At 42.9% G+C, this 20,080-nt stretch overlaps 1 protein-coding gene and 1 long non-coding RNA gene across 2 annotated transcripts in view; one reads left to right on the forward strand and one right to left on the reverse strand.

Annotated features, from left to right (window-relative positions):
* The first annotated feature begins 3,775 nt into the window (after window positions 1–3,775).
* LOC134461521 (complement C1q-like protein 2) lies at window positions 3,776–4,691 on the forward strand. Its single transcript, XM_063214423.1, has one exon. The coding sequence runs from the start codon at window positions 3,830–3,832 to the stop codon at window positions 4,571–4,573; it is 744 nt and encodes a 247-aa protein (XP_063070493.1). The 5' UTR covers window positions 3,776–3,829; the 3' UTR covers window positions 4,574–4,691.
* Window positions 4,692–15,822: 11,131 nt separating this feature from the next.
* LOC134461522 (uncharacterized) overlaps window positions 15,823–20,080 on the reverse strand; it is a 6,275-nt gene continuing 2,017 nt past the window's right edge. The window contains exons 2-3 of the long non-coding RNA XR_010037317.1: window positions 18,481–18,561; window positions 15,823–16,478 (exon numbers count right to left, since the gene is read on the reverse strand). This is a non-coding gene — a long non-coding RNA (uncharacterized LOC134461522). The remainder of the gene's footprint in view (window positions 16,479–18,480; window positions 18,562–20,080) is intronic.

The following is a 20,080-nucleotide window of genomic DNA, read 5'->3' on the forward strand; positions in this document are numbered from 1 at the left end:
AACATTTTTTGGTAACTAAATGTTCGTGAATTAAAGGTTATGGCCATGTGTTTAAACCTCAACACTGTAGGAGTTAACATTTTGCTATTATACCATAAAGTAAGTCTTGAATTGCAGTAGTGATAAATTAATTGAATCATTCTGATGTGTAAAGTAGCATTGTTAACACACAGTCTTGACACAGAATGTTTGCCAGATTTTATTTCAGGATATGGTTTTTAAAAAAATTTCTTTTAGCTGTAAAGATATTCTGATAAAATGTAATGAAAAAAGAAACACAACACCGATGTTCCCATTTACTTCACTTTAATCTTGTGACATTTAGGGCATCCTTGGTCCTTCCTCAGACATAAATGATTTACTTCAATATATTTCAAATTTCGCATGACTTCTGCAACTTTGTTCTGTTGATGGAGTTGCATATCAAATGATTCAGCACACAGACCTTTGCCATGAACCAATACAATGCGCTAGGTTCCTCGGTCATGGTTAGGACTGGGGCGGGGCCAAGTTCTATGAACAGGTCACCTTTGTCATGGTTTTTTTTGGGGGGTGGGACACTTTTATTATCATGGAGAAGAGAAAAAACAGTGATGATGCAAAAGGAGGAGACTGTTCGTAAGGAGGTAACCTGACTAAACAGCTGTCCTGCCCCTCCAATCACCATGACTGAGCTACCCTGAGCATGGTGCTAGACCACTGCAATACTGACTAAATGCTCACTGAGGGACAATTCTGTCACAGAGCTAAGCAATGCAAGCATCATTGTATGATGTTCTACATTAACTCTGATGAGTTTGCACAAATAGACATACACGTGTACATGGAGTGCAATACAAACCAAATGTGAAAAAAATAATTATATGATAAAAGATAATATCTCAAACACAATCCAAAATAATCCACAGCAGACCTTAGAACTTCACCAAAGTTGGTAAATAAGTTATTGAAGATTGATGTGAATTGTAATAAAAGACATTGAGATGTAGTGATAGTCAGGATGTACTTGTTTCAAGATCTACGGGGATGTTTCAGTGATTCAACATTTCATCACTTTATTCCGGTATTTGGTTTTCAGTGCCTAAAGATGAAGTTTACACACGTCTATAACCTTTGATTTACTGAAATGAAGTTTCAGGAAAAAGCTGAAAAAAACTCTGTCAACAGCCACTTTTACTTTTTTGCCGTATTATATTGAGTGTGTCGAAAATGCTCGAGTCAAATATTTTGTATCAAAAATGTCTGACTCAAGTCATTCACAGTGGCGGAACAATTGTACATAGGGCCTCATGGCAAATACTGGTAGATAGGGCCCCCGTGTAGCCTGCAAAGATCAGAGCAGGGGCCCCACCTCAATAGAGCAGCAAGCTGAAGATGTCACACAGCCGTTTTTACAAGTCCATTCTTAAAAAATGAGACAGAGCACCACCCCAGTTTTTGGATATGTTAAAAACAGACATTGAGTCTTTCTAAAACTGTAAATGTCATAGTGGTGAGTTCTGTCATTTCTTTTGTATAACATGGAGAAGATGCTTCTAATATCAATGTTTCATAGGAGCTATGGAAGTCACCCAACAGTGGGTTTTTGAAAAATCATTGTGACCAAATGAGGCAGAATACCATCACAGTTTTTGGATATGTTAAGAACAGACATCTAATCTTTCCAAAACTGTTGATAATATGGTGGTGAGTCGTGACATTTTTTTTTAATGACATGGCAAAGATGGCACCAAGTTTCAGATTTTCCATTTTAAAGACTTCATATCTTCTAAACTGTTCATCGCAGAAGATACGTCTTTCAACACAACATGCACAGAATGGTTGGGAACATACAGTGTCCATATCAAACCTCTGTCTTTAAAACTGTGCTTACCACAGTCCTTCAAAGATGCCCACAAATTCAAAGGTGAGAATTTTTCAAGCAACTTTAAGCCCCCAGAAAACGGTGGTAAATGACAAGAGGATAAGTGAAAATCGACATTTCACAAGTACATGTTCCAAATGTTACCCCTTGAAATTTGTAAGGACCTACTTAAAGCAGTTTTTTGGATACGGCAATCTGAAAGTGGGCTCTCTGAGAACTCTGTTCCGAACGAGTCAGGGGGGTACCTAACAAAAACATTTTTAATGACAAAACTATGAGGAATTGAGAGCTATAATTTTGCACTTTTCCTATTGGGACGTTTGTGAACCTCCTTGATTTTTTTCTGCCAAATCTGAGATGGTCGTGCGGGATGATTCGGAGATTTGGCGTGGAATGACCCATATATCTTTAGAGCTACTGTATTGTTCATTGTTCAATTTACACACTGTAACTGGTGCGTTCAGGCCTACACACGTTTCATTATGTGTGCTTGAGAGAGAGCGAGAGAGAGAGAGAGAGAGAGAGAGAGAGAGGCAGATAGCTGAGCACACAAACATGTTCTGGAAAATCCTGTCAAATATCAGCAGAGTATCTGATCACCGTCCCTGGACTGAAGTTCACCCCAAAAGGTCCTTACATAATTACCAAGGTAGAAAAAGAGCGTGGTTGCAAACTCAAAGTCACAAAACACTTTTGCTGCACCCATCACCTCTACAACTGCAACTACAAAGTAGTCATTGTTAAAGGTAAAATCGGTGTTAACTTTAAAGGTCTTGGCAATGGAATTACAGTTCAATGTCTTTTGTGTGTTTAACAGGCAGAGGGGATAGACACGTACAAATAAGTTTTAAAAAATCAGGATATCGATACGATAAAGACTAGCACACTATGGTAGGTCTACAAGAATGTATTTTCCTTGTATATGCACAATGTGTGTGTGTGTGTGTGTGTGTGTGTGTGTGTGTGTGCGTGTGTGTTTGTGTGTGGGCGTGCGTGCGTGCATGCGTGCGTGCGCGTTTGCCTACCATGTTCTAACATATGGCAAGATCATAGAATGACAAGTGTACAAAATATTATCAGTGAATGCTACAGTATGCTACAGCATTTTTCGTTGAATGATTAGTGGAAACACCTCCTTTAAAGGGACACTGTGTGAGTTTTTTAGTTGTTTACTTCCAGAATTCATGCTGCCCATTCACTAATGTTACCTTTTTCATGAATACTTTCCACCACCATCAAATTCTAAGTATTCATTATGACTGGAAAAATTGCACTTTTCATACATGAAAAGGGGGATCTTCTCCATGGTCCGCCATTTTGAATTCCCCAAAATAGCCATTTTTAGCTACAAAAATGACTGTACATGGACCAAACTAGAGAACATTTGTTAATTACTTAGTAAACTTTCATGTAAAGATCAAATTTGGCAATAGGCAGCCCACTTTCAATGAGCAGCATAGTTGCAGTACCTTTTTTGACCATTTCCTACAGAGTGTACGGATTTAGAGCCTGCTTAATGTATTGTTTCACAATGACAGTTAATGTTGACTGGTTATAATGTCTAGTTTCCTAATGTATATAATGAACTAAAATATATATTTTTTTGTCTTACACTGTGACTGAAGATAAGGCCTGCAATGTTAGGCCTACTGCTGGTGCTGCTGTTCTCCATGTGTGGAGCGGAACCTCTGAGCACCCAGATCACTGGGGCTGCAGCTGAAGCCTCTACCCAGCTAGACATCTATGCTGAGCTGAAGGAACTCCGAGACATGGTGGTGGAGCAGAGAACCATTCTGAAATCCACGCAGGATGAACTGAAGATAATGGAGGCTGAAACCGCAGTAGTGAAGGAGAGACTGGTGGCCAGACGGAAGTCCAGGCAGAGAGCCAGAACACTGTGGGGCTGCTGCTGCTGAAGTCTCTACCCAGCTAGACATCTATGCTGAGCTGAAGGAACTCCGAGACATGGTGGTGGAGCAGAGAACCATTCTGAAATCCACTCAGGATGAGCTGCAGATCACCAAAGCACAACTGAACAAAATGGAGACTGACAACAATGAGCAAGACAAAAAGCTGATTGTGATGGCAGAAAGGCTGGTGGCCAGTGAGACGAGGGTGGAGGCTCTGGAGAGGGTGACTGCAGCACAAGAGAAAGAACTGACAGCAGTGAAGACCAGAGTGGCAGCCAGTGAAGCTGAAGTGATGAATAGAGTACAGAGTACAGAGCTGACAACATTGAAGATCAAATTGTTAGCCACTGAGACTGAAGTAGAGAATCTGATAACAGAGATGAAAACAGCACCGAAGGTGGCATTCTCAGCAGGTCTGACTAACTCAGGATATGTAGAGGCTGGGAATACAGACCTGAATTTAGTGTTCAGTAGAGTCATCACTAATGTTGGACAAGCCTACAGCAGCATAACTGGGTTCTTCACAGCTCCAGTCAGGGGTGTCTACTACTTCAGGTTCACTGTCATGGATATGCTACACTCACGCCGCATGATTATCAGAATGGTTAAAAATGGACAGGCCCTTAATTGGCAAGGTGAATATGACAATGATGGGCAGAACACATATCTGTCCAATGGTCTGACTCTGCAGCTGGAGGTGGGAGATGTGGTTAACCTGAGAATCCCAACAGGCAACAGGCTCTATGACAATGGGGATAATCACTGCACCTTCAGTGGCTTCCTGCTCTTCCCTCTCTAAATAGGAGTACATCACCATGATTACTTGCCATTCACTTTGGTGGGCAATTTGTAGTGAAATGCTTCAACTGTAATAAAATCCCTCTTTCAATGCAACGTTGTTGTGTACTTCTCCTTCTTCCTTTTCTGTTTGTATGCTCAGAAAATGAGTCTAATCACACAGAGGATGACATGTTGACATAACACACCCCACTAGTCCTACTACCTCATGGAAACAGGCTTGTGCCTTCCCACACAAAACTGATGACTGAAAACAACATGTCATGTAAAAAGCATATAGGCCTACAGTACAGTAGCCTATATATGATCAGCATTTCTGGACTAAAAGGAACATACATAATTAATATTTTTTGGATCAATCTTATCTCTGATTTGAGAAAGTATGAGACCCCCTTGTCATTCACGGTATGGCATGCTCAAAATGGTGAGGGTTAAAAGGAGATAGAGTGTATTCTAATGAACATATGTGCCATATGTCTAATAATCATATGTTTGCATACCAAAGTGAACTATTTTTGGCCTTATTTTCAATTGGAGAGGAAGGCCATCTTAGAAAAATGGCGGCCATCTTGGATTTTTTGCGTGGACAACGCCCTATGCTGAAAGAGTGCATTCTAAAGAACATGTGTGCCAATTTTCATGCTTGCTACCAAAGTGAACTATCTTCGGCCTTAACTGCTCTGCTAAGAGGGAAATTTGCAATTGCCATGTCTCAGGGCTATGACATCATCATTCACAAATGATCCCAGATTGGTCACCTGTAACGTTGATCCTGGGTCAACAACTTTGATGTTGATCCTGGATCAGTAAATACTTGGTGATATCAGATCAACCTTGGTGGCATACAGCCTTGGGTCATGTCAGAAAACTGAAGCCAGGGAAACACTAGCTCTCTAGAGTACAACATTAGCACATGATATTAGATAGCTGTCACACCATTTATTCCATTGGACCTAATGAGGTAAATAGACTGTGTTGTTACTGAAAGCCTAAAGAACCCACCACACAATTGATCCAAACAGCAAAGAGTCAGCTGATGGTAAGACAAGTACACAGGTCTACTGTTACTCAGATAAGTTACCTGTGTTGAAAGGAAACTATGATTCTTTTTTTACTTTTACTTTTACTTTTCACACCTCTGCTTTTCTGTGACAGCACACAGCCCAGGGCGACATCACAAAACTTGAACCCAAGTGCACTCAGATGCCTCAAGTTTTTTTTCTAATTAAGTGTAGACAACTTTAATTAGGTGTAGACAATTCTGCCATTTCCGCAGAGCATGCCCTCTTTAGACAGCGAGCTCTCTAGTGCAGTAATTTTCAACCTATGGGCCGGGGCCCACTGGTGAGCCCTGAAGGTGTACCAAGTGGGTCTTGAAATAATATTCTAAAAATTATAATCACATTTTGGTGTGTGTTGCTGCTGATTTATGTGAGTTTTATTCGTAATCGGGTCAGAGGTGTGTGCACCTGGATGTGGCGCACGTAGCTGCAGCGACTCCTTACTCTCCCAACTCGCAGTGTTTATTTGTGTTATAATGTGTCATTCGAAATGTCTATCGTCGGAAACTATGTCGGAACGCATGTACAGTCGGCAACAGCTGTTGCAGATAAGAATGGACAACTCAAGCGATGTATTGGATATACCAATAGAGACACTGGAAGAACTTGGGATACTACGGCGGCATACATCGGACCCGTCTGCTTCGCCTACATGGCGACGGCGAAAGAGGTGCTCCAGAATTAGGAAGAGAGGCAAACGAGGTGGCGTCGAAACACGGCTTGCAGCCAACCCAACTCGTCCAGCAATACCATCAATTCTCTTGGCAAACGTAAGATCTATGGACAATAAGATGGATGACATACGGCTACTAAGATCAGCGAACAAAACTGTGAGGAACTGCTGTGTAACCGTGTTTACAGAATCATGGCTGAACGACGGCATACCGGACTCGGCTTTACAACTGGAGCAACTTACGTGCCACCGAGCGGACAGAGCCCTTGCAGAGAAAAAACGAGGGGGAGGAATATGTGTTTACACACATGATGCTTGGTGCAAAAATGCTACGGTGGTACAGAGACACTGCTCTCCACTAGTGGAGTTCATGATCATCAAGTGCCGACCCTTCTATCTACCAAGAGAAATATCCGCCATTCTACTGGTCGCAGTTTACCTCGCTCCTAGCAATACCACCAGCGCCAGAAGCGAGGCACTGAACGAGCTGCATCGGGGAATCAGTGAACAACAAGATGCACACCCAGATGCCTTCACAGTGGTCATGGGAGATTTCAACCACGGAAATCTCAAAACAGTTCTTCCAAAATTTCACCAACATGTTAACTTTCCAACAAGAGGACAAAACACCCTGGACTTTGTTTATACCCCAAAACAAGGAGCATACAAGGCAAAGCCCATCCCCCACATCGGCCTATCAGACCACCTAACGATTCTGCTACTGCCAGCCTACAGACAAAAGGTAAAACTCACCAAACCAGCTCTGAAGGAGGTGAGAAAATGGCCAGAGGGATCCGTGTCACGACTACAAGACTGCTTTGAAACCACAGATTGGGACATGTTCAAAACAGCTGCCACCCACAGCAACCACATTGACATTGAGGAGTACACAGACACTGTGACCTCCTACATCACAAAATGCATTGATGATGTTACAGAAATAAAACGCATCACCAGCAGAGCCAACCAGAAGCCATGGTTCACAGGAGACGTTCACAGACTGCTGAGGGCCAGAGACAAAGCCTTCAGAGCAGGAGACGTAGCTGGCCTAAAAGCAGCAAGAGCAAACCTGTCCCAGGGCATCAGGAAAGCAAAAAAGGAATACTCGGACAAAATAACAACACACTTCAAAGACAGCAGAGATGCACAGAGCCTGTGGCAGGGCATACAGGCCATCACGGACTATAAGCCCGCACCACGAAGCTGTGACAACAACACCTCTCTGCTAAACGACCTGAACAGTTTCTTTGCCCGTTTTGAAGCACAAAATGACACTCATCCACAGAAAACTCCCCCTCCCCCCCATGATCAACCCCTGTACCTGTCCTCTGCCAGTGTGAAGAGGACACTGGCCACCATCAACCCACGCAAAGCAGCTGGCCCAGACAACATACCTGGCCGAGTGTGTTGAAGGATTGTGCAGAAGAGCTGAAGGATGTCTTCACAGACATCTTTAACATCTCTCTGGAGCAAGCAGTCATCCCATCACTTTTCAAAGCTGCTACCATCATACCCGTGCCGAAGAAATCATCACCATCATGCTTCAATGACTACCGTCCTGTAGCACTGACGCCCATAATCATGAAGTGCTTCGAACGGCTAGTCCTGTCACACATCAAAGCCACCCTACCCCCCACCCTGGACCCCTACCAGTTCGCATACCGAGCCAAGCGATCCACGGAGGATGCAATCTGCTCTGCCCTCCATCCAGCCCTCACCCACTTGGACAATAAAGACTCATATGTGAGAATGCTGTTCATTGACTTCAGCTCAGCATTCAATACCATAATACCACAACAACTCATCAGAAAACTGGACAAACTAGGTTTCAGCACCTCCCTCTGCAACTGGCTGCTGGACTTCCTGATGCAGAGACCACAAGCAGTACGGGTAGGGAATAACACCTCAAGCACCCTGACCCTGAGCACGGGGGCTCCGCAAGGTTGTGTTCTCAGCCCCCTGCTGTTCACGCTGCTGACACATGACTGCACAACGACCCACAGCACTAACCATCTAGTGAAGTTTGCGGATGATACAACACTGGTGGGCCTCATCACTAAGGGCGATGAGACCCACTACAGAGAAGAAGTAGACCTGCTGGCCAGATGGTGCAAAGACAACAACCTCCTGCTGAATGTCAACAAGACCAAGGAGATTGTTGTCAACTTTCAGAGGGTCCAAAAACAACTGCCACCACTGACCATCGACGGTGATGCTGTGGAGAGAGTGAGCAGCACCAAGTTCCTTGGAGTGCACATCAGCGACGACCTCTCTTGGACCACCAACACTACATCACTGGCGAAGAAGGCCCATCAGCGTCTCTACTTCTTGCGCAAACTAAAGAAGGCAAGTGCTACACCCTCCATCATGACAACATTCTACAGAGGAACCATAGAGAGCGTCGTGTCCAGCTGCATCACAGTGTGGGGAGGAAGCTGCACGGAGAAAAACAGGAAGACACTCCAGCGTGTTGTGAACACAGCGAAGAAGATCATTGGAGTACCACTCCCCTCCCTGCAGGACATTTACACCGCACGCCTCACCCGAAAAGCACTGATGATCATCAAAGACACAAGCCACCCTGCACACAAACTGTTCAGCCTCCTGCCCTCTGGAAAGAGGTACAGGCGCCTCCGTTCCCGTACCACCAGGCTTGCAAGCAGCACGATGCATCAAGCAATCAAGATACTGAACACTCAACCCACTCTCCCTTTCACTGTCAGCCTCTAGCCAGCCAGGCCACTGACAACGCTCCCCCCCCTCATCCCCACCACCATATCTGCGACTGAACATTCCACCTGCACTACTACATCTGTGACTGAACTTTCAACCTGCACTAACTCAAAACATACACATGCACACACACACACACACACACACACACACACACACACACACACACACACACACACACACACACACACACACACACACACACACACACACACACACACACACACACACACAAGCACACTGCACTTTCTGCACTAAACCCAAACATACACACACTGACACACAACTCATACTCACACACATACACACACACACACACACACACACACACACATACACAGGTACACACACACAGACGCACACCGCACTTTCTACCTGCACTAAACACACACACACACACACACACACACACACACACACACACACACACACACACACACGCACACACGCACACAAAACACATACAAACACACACACACACATACTGATGCTGGTGTATTTAATAAAAACCTTTTTTTAATTATTTATTTCTTCAAATGCTACTATTACTATGTCAGAACGCTATAAAGGACTTTTAGAAAAAAGAACAACAAAATACCTCCTCTTAATGTATGTTCTCTACAAGTCTTCTGTTGTCCAGTCTTGCACTTTAAATGTCTGTATGAGCAATGTCTACGTCCATACTGTCTATGTCCATGTATGAGTACTGTCTATGTCTATACTGTCTATGTCCTTACCTAGATTAGTCTATGTCTGCATGGGAGAGCAAGAAACGCAATTTCAAATTCTTTGTATGACCAGTGCATGTAAAGAAATTGACAATAAACTTGACTTGACTTGACTTGAGGTGGGCCCCGAACATTTGTGACAATTTCGAGTGGGCCCCAAGTTGGAAAAGGTTGGGAACCCCTGCTCTACAGTTGTGTATCCCTGTGTTCAGTGTTCGAGTGAGCGACTCCCTTTTCCCAGATAATTTAATACTTTGCTTCTCTCCTTAACCTTAATGTCAGGTTTGACTTAGCCTGGGAACTCCCATACTGCCTTTAGTTCTACACAATCGTTTCGATCTGAAAGACAGTCTGGCGAGGATGACTCATAACGTCCAAGATCATGGGCCCTGTGTCATAATGGCCAAGCATTCCGACCTTAACAGTTTCTCTGCCCAATCAGAGAGCAGGGCAGTGTGTCATAATAGCCAAGTATTCTGCCCCCTACGGAATTTACAATAGGCAACTCCCCAGACCTAATCTCACTTGTGATTAGGTCTGGTGTTAACCAGGCAAGGTTTAACTGGAGATGGGATTTGAGTGTGCATGCAGCTTCCCAACGCAGCAAGATATTCAGCAACGTCCCTGGCAGCAGGGGTTTTACCAGAGATTCTTTAAGTATAGAGATATGCCAATGTAATAGGTTGCTATGGGCACCTAACATGACCAGGTTCCGGTCTGCCTAAAGGGGCGTGTCATAGTACTCCTACAATGAATAGAACAGTCCTTAGGTCTGCCTAGGTCTGCCTAAAGGGGGATTCTCCCCCTCCCCCTTGCAATAGTAGAACCCGGAAACAATGGGCCAATGGAACCTCTCTCTCTCTGTACTCTCTCTGGTTTTACTTTCCGAAGTACTTCTTCTTCACCTCTGTATGTCCTGTATGTTTGTGTTTATATTTTGAAGGAAATCTGTGAACAGGCTGTACTTCCTGTGTAAACAAACTACACTCTGCTGCAGAAGCCGTCAGACTCACTTACTGTACGCTGGACTCCACACAGGTCCAAGTCAGTGCAGTAAGTATTCAGCAGGGCTGGACTGGCCATCTGGCATAGTGGGCATTTCCCGGTGGGCCCCACACCCTTGTGGGCCCCTTTTTTCAGATTAAAAAATAATAATAATTGGGGCCCACGAGGGTGTGGTGCCCACCGATGAATCAGTTCTTCCGCTAATTATGAGGGACCCCTTTAAGCCAAAAGTGCCCGGGCCCTATTTCTTCCCCTTGAGGGGGCCCTTTAAGCCAAAAGTGCCCGGGCCCTATTTCTTCCCCTTGAGGGGGCCCTTTAAGCCAAAAGTGCCCGGGCCCTATTTCTTCCCCAGTCCAGCCCTGGTATTCAGTAAGTATTCAGAGTATTCCACTTTGCCTCCTAAAGCACATCTTGAACTAACGCACATCAACTCAACTTTTTCTTTTCTTTTCTTCCGTCGGATGAGTAGTGACTAACTTTTTTGAAGTTTTGAGAAGAGCTTAGCAGTTGCTGCCAAGTTGAAAAATAAAACTTTTCCCCAATGTGACAGGTTCCAGATGGGAGCTGTTACCGCAGCTGTGCGATGCATTCAAACCTGTCAGTGCCTCTCCACATTCCTGGACCTGTCAATTCACACATACAATATCCGATTACTTTCTTTTCAGGTATTATTATTTTTTCTTTAAAAAAGAGTTTCCCATTGAGTTAGAATTGACAGCCACACTGCATGGCAGCTGGAGACCAACTGCTGAAGATTCTGCCTACCTGTATGCTATGTTAACTCATTGGCTGCCAGCCACTTTCATAAAAGAGTACCTCGGAGTGCCAGAGATTTTTCAGCATTTTGGGCGTTTTTTGGAGGCTCACAGAAAATTGAGTTCTGTGTCTATGTCAACGCCATACCTATCAAAACACAGATTAGACGCTCATCTGTCAGCAGAAAAAAAACGGTGTCTCTCTACCCCTTTCCGTTCTTTCATAATCATCTGTTGAAATTAAGTGGAATTCGCCAAAATGCTGCTTTCTAGCCAAAAAGCTGAGAAAACGCCATTTGAAGTAGAACTATAACTGCAAACGTTTTAGCCCATAATGGCATCGTCCTAACAACTCCAAACCTATCAGATGCTATTACAGAGTCTTCTGTCATCTGTAGCCTGAACAAAAGATCGTTTGTATGACCTTTTCAACCTAATATACTGAAATATAACGGGGGTGGACTCAAACAAGGGTGTTTTGGCTTAGTTGCTGGCGCGCAGAATGGATCATGACAGCAGGTGCCCCTAACTCCGGGAACTCCCTCCCTCTCCCTCTCCCTCTGATTTTGCGCTCTGTACCCTCGTTGGAGAACGAATAACAGCTGGTTTATTTCCTCCAGAAATAGTACCGTGCTGTGTCTTGTGGGGGAGGGAGGCAGGTAGGCAGGCAGCTCCGCTTAGCGTAGCTTACTGCAGCTTCTTTGGCAGAGCGGACAATTTGCAGATTGATGATTACTGTAATCATGGTTCTGCTATAGTGATCTTGTCATATATTGTTCAATGAATTTTCTTTTGATAAAGTACTGATCACATATCCAACATTTCACAAGCCGATTGGAGTGGTGAAGGCTAGCTGGTCTGAGGCTAAGTGCAATGCTTTCTCATGTGAGCTGACTGTATCTGACCAGACACAAAGGCTACTCTGTTCCAAGAATCTGCAACCCCCCTGTCTTTTTTGATGATACAGTAAGCTGATCATACTATACAGATCCATAAAAAATAACTAGAATGAGTAAAAATAGTTGACTTACCAAGGCTCCTGTATTTAGGCTTAGTTGTAAGTTGTTAGCGATTTCGTGCTAGCTAGCTAGCTAGCGTAGCAAAATTTATAGCCAAGCATTCCCAACATCACCACTAGTCCTGTGCATTCTCCTGTTAGATGATATTTTGTAAGCATCATCCTGATGTTGTGTAGGCTGATCACATTATCCAAATGAAAGGTTGCCACACAGATCATCTCATGGTGTATTTTGGGCAAGCTAGCTGCAATGCCTTCTAGCTAGATAGCAACTGGGGGTTGTATTTTGGTCATGAGAGGAAGGGTTTTTTTTGGTCAGGCTCTGACACTAAAATCAGTAGCCTACCTGTGTTAAAATCAGAGGACAAGAAAGTAGACTACTGTCACAGGTGCTTTACTTTCAAAAATGATTTTGCTATGCTACTTTTGAGATTATAATAGTAAAAAAAGGGGTGTTTTTGTCTTGACATTTCCTCCTGGTCTGAATTAAGCCATGCCTTGACTGTTCCTAAGGACACTTCTGCCACCTACAGGAACAGTTAGAAAATGCCTAGAGGCTTGAAATTTATACAGAAGATAGGTCAGACCGTCCTCGAGGCCTGGCTGTAAAAAAACGCAATTGTCGGCGAACGACGTCGAAGGTAGGGGGCGTCACTATTTGAAATGACGTCATTCGACGGCCAAGGCAGCCAATGAGTTAATGGGGACAAGTGTATTTTTAAATACAATGCTGTAAATCGCCATGTCAATGTTCAGGAGTCATAATTATACACAATATGCGGGTTTTAGTTCCAAAAACCCATAATTTCATAATGCATGCAGGGACGTAAAGTATACCCCCGCAGCCCCCGCGAGGAAGGGGGGGCTCATACGAGGTGGGGGGCCCACATGGGCCCTTGACTTAAAGAAACCGGCCCCCTCCACATGATATCAGGCCCTCTTTTTTCGTTCGGGGGCCCATTCCCGGTAGTTTGCAGGGGGGGGGCTTGCGTTACGCCAGTGAATAAATTCACTAATGGATGAATTCATTAAATCTGATTGCTTGTGTGGAGTTGCTACATATTCTGTATTCTCAGTATGAAACAGCCTTTTCATCTGTAGTAAGGCAAGGCAAGGCAAGTTTGTTTATATAGCGCATTTCAGACACAGGTGCAACTCAATGTGCTTCACAAAGTTAACAAATGTAAATGAAAGGAAAACAGGGAAGAAAGAAGGAAATGAATTAGAGTCAAAAAACATGTAAAACATTAAGATAAAACATAAGGTAAAAATAATAATAAAATAAAACATATTTAAACATAAAACCTTGAAAAACATACGCAGTCTTCAGATTTTAACTGTTCGACGACAGAGGAGTCTGGCCTCCTTTTTTCCGTTTACCTGATAGAGTCTAGAATTGTCAGGGTTTTGTCCTCTCTTATTTTACCGTCTTTTCATTCAATCCTCAGAATTTAACTGTTCGACGACAGAGGAGTCTGGCCTCCTTTTTTCCGTTTACCTGATAGAGTCTAGAATTGTCAGGGTTTTGTCTTCTCTTATTTTACCGTCTTTTCATTCAATAATTTAAGAAAGCATCTGAGAACAGCTTTGTCTTGAGTCTAGATTTTAAGCTATCAATAGTGGGTGTCTGTTTGAGTGAATGTCAACATCTGCCCATTATCCATACGTAGTATACAGCATGTCTTCCCTGTTAAGAGAGAACGGCAGAACATGACCACTCAAGCAACACAGAGCCTCCTGTTTTAAGGCTGTGTGTGAGTATGTGCTTGTGTGTGTGTGAGTATGTGCTTGTGTGTGTGTGAGTATGTGCTTGTGTGTGTGAGTATGTGCTTGTGTGTGTGTGAGTATGCGCTTGTGTGTGTGTGAGTATGTGCTTGTGTGTGTGTGAGTATGTGCTTGTGTGTGTGAGTATGTGCTTGTGTGTGTGTGTGTGTGTGTGTGTGAGTATGTGCTTGTGTGTGTGTGAGTATGTGCTTGTGTGTGTGTGTCCTAGTCTGCTTCCTGTACTGTATGGGCATGTGTATGTGCTAAAGATTGTTTGTGTATTGTGTGTGTGCGTGTGCGTGTGTGTGTGTGTGTGTGCGTGTGTGTGTGTGTGTGTGTGTGTGTGTGTGGTTGTGTGTGTGTGCACACGCGTGTGCATGTGTGCATGTCTATTTTTGAGTGCCTGTGTGTGAGAGAGTGTGTGGACGTGTCTGTTTGAGTGAATGTCAACATCTGCCTATTATCCATACGTGCTGCAGGAGCATACCGGCCAACCGTCTCACACCAGTGGATACATGATGCTCTCTCTTGCTCTCTCTCTTGCTATGTCTCTCTCTTGCTCTCTCTCTCTTGCACTCTGTCTTGCTCTCTCTCTCTCTCTCTCTGGCTCTCTCTCTCTCTCTCTCTCTGGCTCTCTCTCTCTTACTCTCTCTCTCTTGCTCTCTCTCTTGCTCTCTCTCTGTCTTTCTCTCTCCCTCTCCTTGTCTTCCTGTCTTGTTCTATCCATCATCTGTTCCCTATTACTCTCACTCGCTCATCTCCCCATGTCTACAGATCTGTCTTTCTAGCTCTCTCCCCTCTCACCCTCCCTTACGGAAGGAAAATATATTTTTGAATATATGAAATGAAAATATATTATAATATACTACAATATATTGTTTGCCAATATATCATTTTATATTGTACAGCAGTATATTGCACAATATAAAGTGATATATTTTGCGGTATACGAGAATATAGACATTATTGCCGTTTTCGTATATTGACTTATGTATTGCATTATACTGTGAAATATATTGTTGGATATATGGAATTATATCCCATATAGTATATGACTTATTGATAAATCATATATTGATTTATGTATTGTATTATACTGTACAATATATTGTTGCATATATTGAATTATACCCCATAGTATATGGCTTATTGATGAATCATATATTGATTTATGTATTGCATTATACTGTACAGTATATTACTGCATATATTGAATTATACCCCATAATATATGGCTTACTGATGAATCATATATTGAATAATGTATTGCATTATACTGTACAGTATATTACTGCATATATGGAATTATACCCCATAATATATGGCTTATTGATGAATCATATATTGATTAATGTATTGCATTATACTGTAAAGTATACTGTTGCATATATTGGATTATATCCCATAGTATATGGCTTATTAATTAAATCATATATTGACTTATTGCATTACACTACACAATATACTGTAACGTACTTTATACAAGGCATTTATGAAGTAGACCAAACATCAATTCAATTCATTCAACTGTTGACATTGGTTTATTAAAAACATGAAACCAACCGACCCTTTAACACCACCGCTCACACATGCAGAGACAGAGGGGCAGACAGGCAGGGAAACGACTTGACAACGACACCGGCCAACAGGCCAAATGCTGGTGAAACTTGCCTGTGGCCAGTAACAATTTCAGTCTCCCACTTTGGCCAGTAATTTGTACTTAATGTAAATGCAGAAATATTCTAAAAAAAAAAAAAACCCAAATAAAAAAATAAAAAAAAAACCCAAATAAAACAAAAAGAAAACAAAACAAAAACTGTGGCTGTGGCCGGTAAGCGAAACACCTCACATAAAGCACTGGCACACATGCACGCGTGCACACACACGCGCACACACACAAACACATACGCGTGCCCGCACCCACACACACACCCGCGCGCGCGCGCACACACACACCTTCAGATATATTTAAAAAAAAAAAAAAGTGAAAGTGAAGGTGAATTCAGGGGCAGACCGCCCGCAGCCTCAGTCACTCAAGGTCAACAAGAGGGCTCATAGGCCTGTCCATGGACTTCTTTTTCTCTTGGTGAAGCAGTTCACAGATTCTTTTATTTAGCGACATCCGGATCTCCCCCATCCTCGCACCTGGATGTGCCTGAGCAACAGCATCTGCAAAAGTAAAGTAAAAAGAATGTTAACTCTCTAACCCATTGTGCAGGCGAGACGTTCCATTTCTTTTTCCGTTGGGAAGCGACAAGGAAGCAGAGGCTGGTGACGTAAACAAGCGAGGCGAGCAGGCGGGAAAGTTGGGCTCGGCTGAAAGATATGCTAATGAAACGTAGTGATGGGAAAAAGTTCAGTTTCAGTTACAATCTAGGGCCACACATTCCAAATGGCCTTGTTTTACCTGTCTAATTCAACCATGTGATCGTTCCACCATCGAATCACCAGGCTGAATTGGACAGGTAAAAACAGGTCACCTGGAATATGTGGAACTGGATTGTAACTAAAACTGAACTTTGTCCCATGAAGCGGTAGCAAGTGGGAGAGGTTTCAAATGAAAGTTATTTCATGGAGTTATGTTACAACATTGTACTTGTAGGTAAACACTTGACAGCAGAGCCATGCATGTCCATAAAACAGTATATGAGAACATATAATTGTCGGGAGGAAATGCACGAGGATTCATTCTGCCCTTTACGCCAACTATTTAACTGGACAAACAAAAACTTGGGTTTCGATGGCAACATTGCTCGACACGCCCAACCCCCACCTGCTTACATGCTTACCATAACCATCAATTTCAGACAGAGTATTCACTATGGCTGGGAATATTACACCATTCAATCATGAAAGATTAATCTTCTCCATGGCTGTGCAGTACATTAGGTAGTAGTAGTTTCAATGAGCAGCATAGTCACAATAACTAATCTGGGAACAATCCTAAACGGTGCATCTTTAAAAGGGCAGGCAACTATTTAGGGGTAACACTTAAAATTGTTGACCTGGGTGTGTAAAATATCTTATTATTCATTTTTTGTTTTGTTTTACATATCCTCAGAGGAAGAATGTTGCTAAGCTAGCGAGAATATATGGACCAAAGTCCTGTAAATGATTTGGGAAACATTTATTTTGTCTCTTGACTGACTACCAATGCTCATACAGAGTCCACATAGCAAGTGAAAAGCCAGAGGGTAAGAGGGAGTATAAAACACCACACCACCTACAATGAAAAGTAAGTCCATTCCCCTCCTTCACAGACCCAGGTTTTCAGCAGTGATTTGCCGCCAAATAGTAGTTCATGCTCTATGACCTCTTTCAAGTCACTCTGGATTAAAGTGTCAGCTAAATGTAATGTAACAAGTGTACTTCTTGTTAGAAAAAATGGAACAGGTGCACAGAACGCTGAAATTGTGTTTGACCAATGTGCAGTTGAAACTTGAAGGGTATGCCACTAGTTTGGGGCCAAATACACCGTTGGTTCATGAAGGGTTTTATTTTTCATGTTAAGCATTGTGTTACATTCTCATACTCCTTCCTTTCAATAGTCTGAAACAAGTGCCCAACATTGCCCAGCTTTGTAAACCCAGGTCAATGATTTTAACCACATTTAGCCCAATGAACCCTTGAATGTAACATGTTACATCAGCAAGTTTCACACATTCAATGTGCAGTTAATAATGTAGCTCAAGTAAACTCTAAATCTGGATGTCCTAACCCACTGCCCCTGACCCATCCAGTCTCAGTACCACCAACCCCCCCACCCCCCGCCCCACACACACACACACACACACACCGTCCTACAACCAACCACACCTTCACCCTGCAATAAATAACTAGGTTACATCCATTCCATAATTAACATAAAAATAATAAAAACAGGGATACATTCATGTCTACATATCCCCCTCCCAACTTTTACCCTAGCTTCCATCCCCATCCATCACCAGCAGTACCAACACTAGCTGCAGAGGTCCATTTTGTCCCACTCAATCTCTCTTATTCCCGGTTTATTCAGTAGCTTGATTGAATGAGGTATAAAGGATTTTTTGAAACGATTATATTTGCACCAAGGGAGTCTGAACCTCCTCCCAAAGTTCAGATAGATGTATTCCCCATTTAGTGCATGATCACCAGTGAGTGAGCATAGTAAAGGCACAGTATTGCTTACCATTTCAAGTACTGGAATGCACACCAGTCCATGTGACTATTTTTTCCTCCAGACCATCGCTGCATACCTCTCCAGCAACCTCTGCAAAAAAAGTTAAAAGAGCAACAGAAAATTAACATTCACTCACACACTTAACCTTAAATAGGCACAAGGATACCCACCAAGCTCTTCACTTCTCAGTGTTTCCCACAGAAATTTTGGAAACTATGGGGGCAGCCGGAATTTTTTTTGTCTGTTTGGGGGGGGGTCTTTTCACGCGGGCCTTTTTTTTTGGTGGGGTGTTATTCGCGCAGTGTAAATGCAAAATGGCAAAACAATGAGTACAGTATGACATTGGCGCATGGAGAAACTATAGGCCTCCCATTAAAAGGGCTGAACAACATATTACACATTTATGTATATTCACATTCATTACACATTAATTTCTATATGCAGCCCGATGTCTCCTCTGCCTTGTCAATGAAGGCCTGTCACCTAACTAATTACAACTGTAAAACAAAGCCTGGGGAGTGTTAGTAAACTCATCCCAACTGTCCCTTCTCTGAAGGTTTTTTTATTGCTCCCAAACCGAAGTTAACTACAACTAGAAATGCATTCAGAGAACGCAGACCTCCGCCAAGGAAGTTCAGTTCGTTTTGGACATAAGTGGAGTCATGATGTGGTTTCATGCATTTAGGCCTATAGGCTACATAGCATTTGTGAACCGTCAAGTCGTAACCAAATTATAGTTCTACTGTCTCTTTTATCATTTTCATGTCCTCTAGCTGTGGTCTGTTTAGTTCACCTTTGATTGTTTTATTGGCAAAGTGATTGTTCATGCTATAGCCTATGCCTTCTGTGATTTGCAAATGCACTTAAGCCTTGAAGCTCATTGCTACATAGTCACATTGTTGATGATTGGCAGCATGCCTTTCATTAGGCTACCATCTAAAACAAAATACAAATTAAAAAGCACAATTTTCATTGGCCAACACCCGTAGTAGACCTACATATTCTACAGTAGTGCAGCGGTCCCCAACGCGCAGTAATAGGCCTATTATATTATATTACTGTATTATATATATAGGCCTATTTTTTGTAATAACAAGACAACACACTGTGGCTACTTTGAGCCGTTCACTTAATTATTGCAATCAGAATGAAATGTGCAACAATACCCTTATCCAGTGGCTGTGCATGGATGGTTGTGGAGTGTCAGTTATTGTTTTGGGCTATTTCGTAAGGCTAAACAAACTTTTGAGAGGTAAATCCACTTCTAAAATTTCTAGCTGTTGCAATATCGACACCAACATTGTGGTGCAAACGCAATTGCTTAGCGAGAGACATGTCGACTCGACTGGGGGAATCATTGCCTACCCCGACACTACAGTTGTTGGAGAAGTTCCTCCTACCTGTGATAGGTCTTGGCGCTGTGGCTTGACCCGAGCCTGCTCTCTATTTCGTATTGAAAATCACTGTTCGCCGCATCTCCAGCGTTCATTCGTTATGAAGTCTAGGAATTAGTCTATGGAATGTTTGTAATGCTGATGGCTTCAGTGCGCGGGGATTTGGGAAGCAGCAAATCACCGTGGACTAACGCAATTCGCGCGCGCCTTTCTTT

This window comes from Engraulis encrasicolus, chromosome 13, assembly GCF_034702125.1.
Source record: "Engraulis encrasicolus isolate BLACKSEA-1 chromosome 13, IST_EnEncr_1.0, whole genome shotgun sequence".
NCBI lineage: Eukaryota > Metazoa > Chordata > Actinopteri > Clupeiformes > Engraulidae > Engraulis > Engraulis encrasicolus.

Excerpts from the sequence above, each read along its gene's own strand:
- LOC134461521 (XM_063214423.1), top strand. The coding sequence starts at position 3,830 with ATGGTGGTGGAGCAGAGAACCATTCTGAAATCCACTCAGGATGAGCTG.